Source organism: Somniosus microcephalus, chromosome 3 (genome assembly GCF_052327205.1).
Source record: "Somniosus microcephalus isolate GS21.2 chromosome 3, FLI_Smic_1.0, whole genome shotgun sequence".
NCBI lineage: Eukaryota > Metazoa > Chordata > Chondrichthyes > Squaliformes > Somniosidae > Somniosus > Somniosus microcephalus.
The window spans coordinates 132219416-132228929 of record NC_140989.1 but is presented as its reverse complement, the minus strand read 5'-3'; the positions used below and the strand labels follow the sequence as shown (position 1 = coordinate 132228929).

The 9514-nt window shown below is 44.3% G+C and overlaps 1 protein-coding gene across 1 annotated transcript in view; it reads left to right on the top strand.

The window, feature by feature from the left end:
• Window positions 1–2523: 2523 nt before the first annotated feature.
• The window catches only part of LOC147121406 (CB1 cannabinoid receptor-interacting protein 1-like), a 43231-nt gene continuing 36240 nt past the window's right edge, over window positions 2524–9514 (top strand). Inside the window, exons 1-2 of the mRNA XM_085981630.1 lie at window positions 2524–2917; window positions 3805–3949. Coding sequence (XP_085837756.1) covers window positions 2739–2917; window positions 3805–3949 — 324 coding nt within the window. The 5' untranslated portion in view covers window positions 2524–2738. The remainder of the gene's footprint in view (window positions 2918–3804; window positions 3950–9514) is intronic.

The window sequence follows — 9514 nt, the reverse complement described above, 5'->3', positions numbered from 1 at the left end:
GTCAATGGCGCCCTGCACCATGGGGAAGCCCGCGAATGCTGCAAAGCCCATTGCACGCTGTTGCTGCTTGGCAAGGGCCATGGAGAAGGAGATGAACTGACGTCTCCTTTTGAAAAGGGCATTAGTCACCTGGCGGATGCAGCAATGCACGGCGAACTGGGAGATGTTGGCAATGTCCCCAGTAGCGGATTGGAAGGAGCCGGTGGCATAGAAGTTGAGAGCCACCGTCACCTTCACTGCCACCGACAGAGACGTCCTGCACCTCAGCTGTGGCTGCAGATCACCGCCAAGCAGCTGGCAGATCTCTGTGACCACGTCCCTTCTGAATTGCAGCCTCCGAACACACTGCTCCTCAAACATGTTGAGATAGGAGAACTGCTGGCGGTATACCCTGGGTGGGTAAGGCCTCCTTTCCCGACGCCTGTTGCCCCCTCTCCATCTAGCCAGGGCTGCCACTCTCTCACGGCGTCTGTGAGCCCTTTGGATGTAATTGAGAAAGCCAGCGTTGACACCCATTGCAGCCCCCATAATATGCTGGCAAACAATGAGATGTCAATGAAGGCAAAGACTAGTGGAAAGCTGTGGCCTGAAGCCAGAAGTACCTGTCCGAGATAACAACAGAAAATGCTGGAAAAACTCAGCAAGTCAGGCAACATCCGTGGAGAGAAATTTGAGTTGACGTTTCGGGTTTGACCCTTCTTCAAAACTGGAGAGAAAAGGAACTAGATCGAAGGCAGGGCTGCGATCGGACAAAAGAATAAAAGAACCAAAAGAAGTAAAAGAGATTAGAAGCTAGACGAGATGGTAATAGGCTGTGATTAGGTGTAAAGTGTATTCGCTGCTCACAATGCGGTCTCCTCTACATTGGGGAGACCAAACGCAGATTGGGTGACCGCTTTGCGGAACACCTCCGTTCAGTCCGTAAGGGTGACCCCGAGCTTCCGGTCGCCTGTCATTTCAATTCACCGCTCCATTCCCACTCGGACCTCACCGTCCTTGGCCTCTTGTACTGTTCCACGGAAGCTCAACGTAAACTCGAGGAACAGCACCTCATCTTCCGATTAGGCACTCTGCAGCCTTCCGGTCTCAATATTGAGTTCAACAATTTCAGATCATAACCTCGGCCCCTATTTCATTTTCACTTATATTTTTCCACTCCTTTCCTTCCCCCCCCCCTTTCCTTTTGTTTCTCTCTCACACCTGGCAGCTATCTTTTACCCTGCCAGTACACTTTACACCTAATCACAGCCTATTACCATCTCGTCTAGCTTCTAATCTCTTTTACTTCTTTTGGTTCTTTTATTCTTTTGTCCGATCGCAGCCCTGCCTTCGATCTAGTTCCTTTTCTCTCCAGTTTTGAAGAAGGGTCAAACCCGAAACGTCAACTCAAATTTCTCTCCACGGATGTTGCCTGACTTGCTGAGTTTTTCCAGCATTTTCTGTTGTTATTTCGGATTTCCAACATCTGCAGTATTTTGCTATAGTACCTGTCCGAGTGTTGGGCCAAAGCAGAAAGCTATCTACCTTGGTCTCTCTCCAAAGATCCTTTTCTCAAGAAGGAGTGCTGCGAAATGGCAGCCTTTTATAGTGCAGGAGGAGTGCCCTTTAATTTGCGCCCCCCGCGCCCCGCATCGGCTGAGCACCGTTCCACTCTAACAGTCGCTAGGGGCGCCAGGCGCACAATGGGGCGTCGCCACTGAAGTTCCAGTTGGGGGCGCACAAAGGGCATTGCACGAGGAAATGACGTCATGATCTGCACGCGCAGCTGAGTGCGTGCAAAGACTTTGCGCCGCCGCTAAATCTCTAGTGAAGTTGGGGCGAGGCGCAGATCGCGCTGCGCCCGGGCGCTAGCCACCTAGCGCCCGACATCTACTCCTCCTAAGGCACTAACGGCTGGCGCAACCAACTGAATTTCTAGGCCTATATGTGCAACTCGGGTGAATTTAGACCAAGATAGCGTTACAAATGCAGGTATGTAGTTTCTATATAATAACATTTACTGATATACACGTGTAACGTCCTTTCTTATAAGTGAACTACTGTGATTCGAGAATCAGCTTTAAATCAAAGCAAAAATACAAATACATTGTTGTGTAACCTTTGGGCATGTTCTTGATTTATGAATGTTTATTGCTGAATACACGTATAGAATAGGAAGAAGGACTTGTTCTGCAATTAGTAATGAATTATATTTAACAAACGCGCCTACATTTTTACAAAAGCAAAATACTGCAGATGCCTTATAAATAAAAACAGAAAATGCTGGAAAACAGTCAGCAGGTCAGACAGCCTCTGTGGAGAGAGAAACATACATTTTCATTAAGATATATTTTACTGGTCTGTGAATATTCATTCGTAAACCTCTTAGTCCAAAATGCTTTTTTTATATTGTAAGTGGTTGGGTTTCGCATTTGCACAGAATGTACAACAATGAGGATGTTATATAACATGTCATTTTTACTGTTTATAAGAACTGCAGTTCATTCGGCAATGCCCGTCACTGACGGTGGAGTGCTGACGTCTGTACATTGCAGCGAGGGATTATGTGTGCAATCAGAGTGGATTTAGCCCTTGCAGGTTGATGTTTGCAGTCCTGGTTGTGCAGTGTGCACATACTGAAGGATTTCTACTGGCTCTGCTTCATTGCCCATGGGGTAAGGAGCCAGAACCTCCTTGTTACTGTACAGTATTCCCTTCGCCTGCCTCATCGCCAACATTGAGGCGCCCAGTTGCCGATCATGGGCGAAATCCCCAGTTTAGTGAAAATCGCCGTCTCTTTGAAAATCCAACCCGGCGACGGGCCGGTGTATTTCAAAGTCGATGGTCAGCGATTCGGACAAAACCGGACCATCAAACTGCTAACAGGAGCCAAGTACAAGATCAATGTCGTGTTAAAGCCCGGGGTAGTGTCAGCGAAGTGAGTACAAAAGGCTACACTGGCGAGATCTTTTTATAGCAATGGAGTGTGGGCGGTGTATCTGGACAGTCTGCTATTTTTAAATTTGCCGATGTTTAATGTTTGAATAACCTGGACTAGATAGCGGCTGCCCTTCCCTGTTCAACCTTGCTTGCGGTGAAAAGGTTCCTGGGGACCAGCTATCCCGGGGGGTTGGGCTGCTCAGCTTCCTGAAGAAGATGCTGACATTCTCTATAAGGCGCCTATTAAAACCGCCTCTGCTCCGATCGATTTTTCAGCACTTCCTAAAATCTAGACGATCGGTTAAATCTCGATTTTCCTTTTTATATGCATAAACATGTCAAAATGTCACACTGCCTGTTACAATGATTTTTTTAATGCCTGGTCTAATGGGCATTTGTTCTAATCCAAAGGCTGGGTATTATCAAACGTAAGGAGCGACAGAAGGTGCAAGCCAGATTGTAAAACAGGGTGTGGGTGCCAATGCATTGGGTAAACGCGGAGGTTCTGGTGGGGTTTTACTGTTGTGTGAGACCAGAGCTGGCTCCATACTAATCAAAGACCCTCTCGCTTCTCTTCTCCATGGCAGGATCATATTGCTAAAGCCAAGTGGAGAACGTGGTTATACTTCATTAAATATTTACAATTTCTTTCAATCAAACGTGTAATTTATATCCTCACATCCATGATATTTCTTGCAAAAGTCAAGATCAGTATAGATATGATGGCTGCGTTATTGGTTGGAACATTTAATTTTTTAAAAAACACAATAATCTCAAATCTTGCTTGTTTAGTTTGCAAATGCAATGTTGACTGTGGCTAAACCGTAAAGCAGCTAAACGCAAGGATGCTGGAGTAACTGAAGGGAGGGCTTTGTTTCACTGCAGGTCGATGATGATCGGAGCAGTATTGATCCCCCTAGAAGAGAAATCGAGGGACCCGCAAGTGGTGGATTATACTGGGGTCTATGACACGGAAGGAGTGGCTCACACGAAAAGCGGGGAACGCCAGCCTGTGCAAGTCAATATCCAGGTAAAAAAGATTCAAAACCACAATCCAGATATATTGTTCGTGATGTTATTTTTTTTAGAAATACCTCAGGAGTCCAACCTTCCCGAATATTTCTAACAGTTCAGAAGGTTGTTTAATAGTATGTGATTTTAATTTTTGACATTTACTAAATCCAGTTTGAATAGAGCAGGAGAAAATAGATAATATTAAGGAAAAGCAAGGCTCGAGTGTTGAATGAAGAAAAACACATCAATGATAAGACTTTCACTTTCACAATTCTATGCATTGTCAGATTCAGAGGAGAGAACATTACTATTCTGTATTACACTGGGAATTTTAATTCCTTACAAATTCACCTCCCTAAGGGACTTGATATTCTGTGGGATGCCGCATAATTTTCCATTAATTATTTTGCCAGACTCTGCACTATTAAAAAAAGTTCGAATATGCTGTAAGGTCATTGAATATTGGGAATTGCAGATTTAAGAAACAAAATCTGTCTATATACATAAAAATAGGTGGCAGAGAATTAATTACAGGCAGGATTGTAGTCTTGTGGTTTGGATGAACAGCTTTTCCCTCTTGCTGTTTCCATGGTGTAATCTGAAGCCCAAAACCGAATTGCTCTTCTTGCCCATTGCTAGTCATTGACTACCCTCTGTGTGATGTGGAGGGTAGCCACTCTTTGGATCCTGCATAGTTCCACCTCATAAAAGCCATACTTTGTGATTTCCTGTGTCCTTCAGCACCCCGTTAATGAAAACTCCTGAAACAGCACCTGAAACCAGCCACCATCAACACTGCTAGTTAAAGAGGATAAGACTTGAAGTGATGAAAGGCTGTTCATCCCATCAAGCCTGCTCTTTCCAACAGACGACGATTAAAGGAATTGATAGAGTGAGATAGAGACTTCCTCCGGTGGGAGAGTCCAGAACAAGGGGCATAACCTTAAAATTAGAGCTAGGCCATTCCGGGGCGATGTCAGGAAGCAGATCTTCACACAAAGGGCAGTGGAAATCTGGAACTCTCCCAAAAAGCTGTTGAGGCTGGGGGATCAATTGAAAATTTCAAAATTGAGACTGATAAATTTTTGTTAGGCAAGAGTATTAAGGGTTACGGAACCAAGGCGGGTAGGTGAAGTTAAGATAGAGATCAGCCATGATCTCATTGAATGGGGGAACAGGCTCGAGGAGCTGAATGGCCTCTTCCTGTTCCTATGTTCCTCGATCATGTATAATTTTCACTCTAATATACTCTACTCAATTCATTTAGTGCTTGAGGGAGATAAATAGCCACAGATGAAAATATATAGCTCTGCATAATTTCTTCCTGAACCCTGATGACAATTCAATGAAAACTCCAAGATACCAATCTAATACTATAACCTACCACATTATTCAAACCTGAGCAGTTACATTTCACAAATAATATTCTGATGGCCCCAGTAACACAAGAACGACCATGTTCTATAGAGTTCCCTTTATGTTTATCTTTAAAACATTCAGTTCTGTTCTTAACTGCAAATTCAGCCAGCTCCTTTTTTAAAGGAATTAATTGACACTGCATTAACAGCATTGCATTCACAGGAAACAGTCTTGGTGGTGTCAGATTGGCATTAGCATCAGTTACATGCCTACTTATTCCCTCAAAACTATCATTTTTTTTCCACACATACATATTTCTTCCTTACTTTGTTTTCGGAGTGTAATGGCTTATTCCCTTCATTTACACCTTTGTATTAATGGATTAAAATAACCTCTTTCTGTGCCAAACTTTCTATGGTTCTATGATTAATGATGTTTCATTACTTTTATCTTCCATTTCTGCTTTTACATCAGAGGAAATACAAATCACAGTTTGGGAACACTGGATAACTTCCTACATGAAAGGGAAATTTTAATGCAGGAGTAAATATTAAGAATAGTGAATGCCTCAAGGTAAATCAAGATGAACCAGGTGGGAGCCTCGTTGATCTATGCAAATTGGGGACCTATTGTGTACATAGGAGCCCAGTGCAATATTAAGGGTCTACTGTGTGCAGCAGGTGCCATGAAACTTTGCTCAGTAAAACCTAATGGCACTGCAACAACAACAACATGCATTTATATAGTGCCTTTAACGTAATAAAGCTTCCCAAGGCGCTTCACAAGAGTGATTATCAAGTTAAATTTTGACACCGAGCTACATAAGGAGATATTAGGACAGGTGACCAAAAGCTTGGTCAAAGAGGTAGGTTTTAAGGAGCGTCTTAAAGGAGGAGAGAGAGGTGGAGGGGCAGAGCGGTTTAGGGAGGGAATTCCAGAGCCAATGGTGGAGTGATTAAAATTGGGGATGCGCAAGAGGCAAGAATTGGCCCAACAGCAGAAGTTGCTCCATTAGAATAAGGTGGACTCCCCTCTCTGAATTCGCACCCATCCTGTCTCCTCCCCCCCTCCACCCCCCCAACTCTCTGGAACTACCTTCTGGTCAGGCAGGCTGGCCTCCGGACAGCCGGATGTGGTGCTGGTCTACAGCTGGTAAGTTGCAGTGGAGGAGACCAGAACTTGGGCCCAGAAATATAAGATAGTCACTAATAAATCCAGTAGGGAATTCAGGAGAAACTTCTTTACTCAGAGAGTGGTTAGAAGGAATAGAAGGTTATGCTGATTGGGTTAGGTGAAGAAACGTGAGAGGAAGCTCGTGTGGCGCATAAACACTGCATGGACCTGTTGGGCCAAATGGCCTATTTCTGTGCTGTAAATACTATGTAATATTAGGCAGACCACGTACCAGTGTGAGAGAGCAACTGAAAAAAAAATGTTAGAAAACTATCAGGTAGAGGTGATAATGCACATCATCCCATTACTTACTCCCGGACAACTCATCAACTGAAAATACATTCCAGCAATAAGTCTTCAAAAAGGGACTATTGTGGAGAACTTGAAAGTCACAAATTGCTTGGTGGAGCCATTAAGCTCTTGAAAATCAAACGTTAAATCTTTCAGATGTGTGTCTGAAGTTTTTTTTAGTTTCTTTGTTGGCCAATCACACATTATTCTTCAGCAATCACCAGAATTGCCAATTTCAAACTTCCCAACAAGGGAAGCAGTACTGTTAAGGAAATTCACGTGATATTTAGATAAATGTGGATGATGGTGGTCCATCTGAGCTCATCCATTCAGAAAACCTACAATCCCCCATCACAGTTTCCGGCCAACATTCCAAAATTTTTGCCTCCACCCGCTTACCCTAAAATTCATTCCAAGAATTGCTAACTCCTTGTGTGGAAATCTGATGTGCCAAATAACTGCCTGAATCCATGAGGTTAAAGCTTAAAACTAAAGGCTTTTATTAAGTAAGAACATGGCATCAAGTTAACACAGGGCAACCATCATTCATCACTGACCCAGCCCTTGGTAGAACATTCCAGAAGAGGGGCGGGGCTAGGGAGGAGCATTAGTGGTTACACCGGTGGAAAATTCCAGACATTAACAAGTACAACAACAACAACAACAATACAAATGCCAGAACACAGAGTTATTTCATCACATTCACCCCCTGCTATAGATTCAGTCTGTCAGGAGGTCTGATAATCCTCTGGGAATGATGTAACTCTTGCTGAGGCTCCTCCCGGAGTACTAACTCCGGTTCATTTGAATTCCCAGAATCATCAGTATTTTCCACACTGAGGGTTTGTGTCTCTGAAGGTCCAATATCACGATTGAAAACTCTACTCTCAGAGTCGAACTCTTTTCGAGCTCCAGCAGGTGGAAGATCTTTAATAGAGACCGCATCCTCTCGCCCATCCGGATATTGAATATACGCATACTGGGGATTAGCATGGAGGAGTTGTACTTCCTCCACCAGTGGATCAGTCTTGTGGCCTCTCACATGTCTGCGCAACAACACAGGGCCCGTGGTCGTCAAACATGTGGGTAACATTACTCCATTAGTAGCTTTTCTTGGAAAACTAAACATCCTTTCATGAGGGGTGGCATTCGTCGCTGTACATAAAAGAGACCTTATGGAATGCAGCACGTCTGGCAGGACATCCTGCCAGCGAGAGGTCGGCAGGCCTCGCGACTTCAGAGACAGTACGATAGCCTTCCACACTGTCGCATTTTCTTTCTCGACCTGCCCCATTACCACGAGGGTTATAGCTGGTAGTTCTACTCGTTGCAATCCCTTTCGATAGCAAAAACTGTCGCAATTCTTCGCTCACAAAGGAAGAACCCCTATCACTATGTATATAGTTAGGCATGCCAAACAAGGAAAACAGTTGGCAGAGGCATTTCATTAAAACAGCACTAATCACATCCGGACAGGGGATAACAAAAGGGAACCGAGAGTACTCATCTATAATATTAAGAAAAGAGACATTACGGTCGCTCGATGGAAGGGGACCTATAAAATCGAGACTCAAACGCTCAAATGGTCGAGTTGCTTTAATAAGATGAGCTGGCTCGGACGGCTTATATAAGCGGGGTTTGCATTCAGCACAAACACGACAGGTTCTGGTCATTGTCCGGACCTCCTCAATAGAGTAGGGTAGATTGTGGGACTTAATGAAGTGGTTCATTCTGGTAACCCCAGGGTGGCAGAGTGCGTCGTGGAGACTTTGAAGCTTATCTATACCTAGACTAGCACATACTCCTCGTGACAAAGCATCCGATGGCTCATTAAATACTCCAGGCCTGTACTGAATATCATAGTCATATGTTGACAGTTCTATTCGCCATCTTAAAATCTTATCATTTTTGATCTTGCCTCTCTGCTTAGTGTTGAACATAAAGGCCACGGATCGCTGGTCAGTAATGAGCATAAAACGTTGGCCAGCGAGATAATGTCTCCAATACCTGACTGCTTCGATAATCGCCTGTGCCTCCTTTTCCACTGAAGAATGTTGAACTTCTGGTCCTTGCAATGTACGAGAGAAGAAAGCTACTGGTCTACCAGCTTGGTTAAGAGTTGCTGCCAACGCAAAATCAGATGCATCACTTTCCACTTGAAAAGGGATCTTCTCATCCACGGCACATACCACTGCCTTCTCAATGTCCCGTTTGATATTAAGGAAAGCCTCCTGAGCTTCCGCCGATAGCAGAAAAGACGTCGACTTAATAAGAGGTTGGACTTTATCTGAGTAGTTAGCCACCCACTGGGCATAGTACGAGAAGAATCCCAGACACCTTCTTAAAGCTTTTACAGTGTGAGGTAAAGGTAATTCCTTAAGTGGGCGTAATCTTTCAGGATCTGGCCCGATTACCCCATTCTCCACAACGCAACCAAGAATACACAAACGTGTAGTATTGAAGGTACACTTGTTTTCGTTGTAGGTCAGGTTTAACCTCTTTGCAGTCTCTAGGAATTTTGCGAGATTTTGATCATGCTCCCGTTGGTCGCGCCCACAGACAGTAACATTGTCCAGGTACGGGAATGTTGCTTCCAACGCGTATTCATCCACCATACGATCCATCTCCCGTTGGAAGACGGATACCCCATTCGTCACTCCAAAGGGCACCCTAAGGAATTGGTACAGGCGCCCATTAGCTTCGAAGGCCGTATAAGGTCGGTCTTCTATTTTAATGGGGAGTTGATGGTAGGCAGACT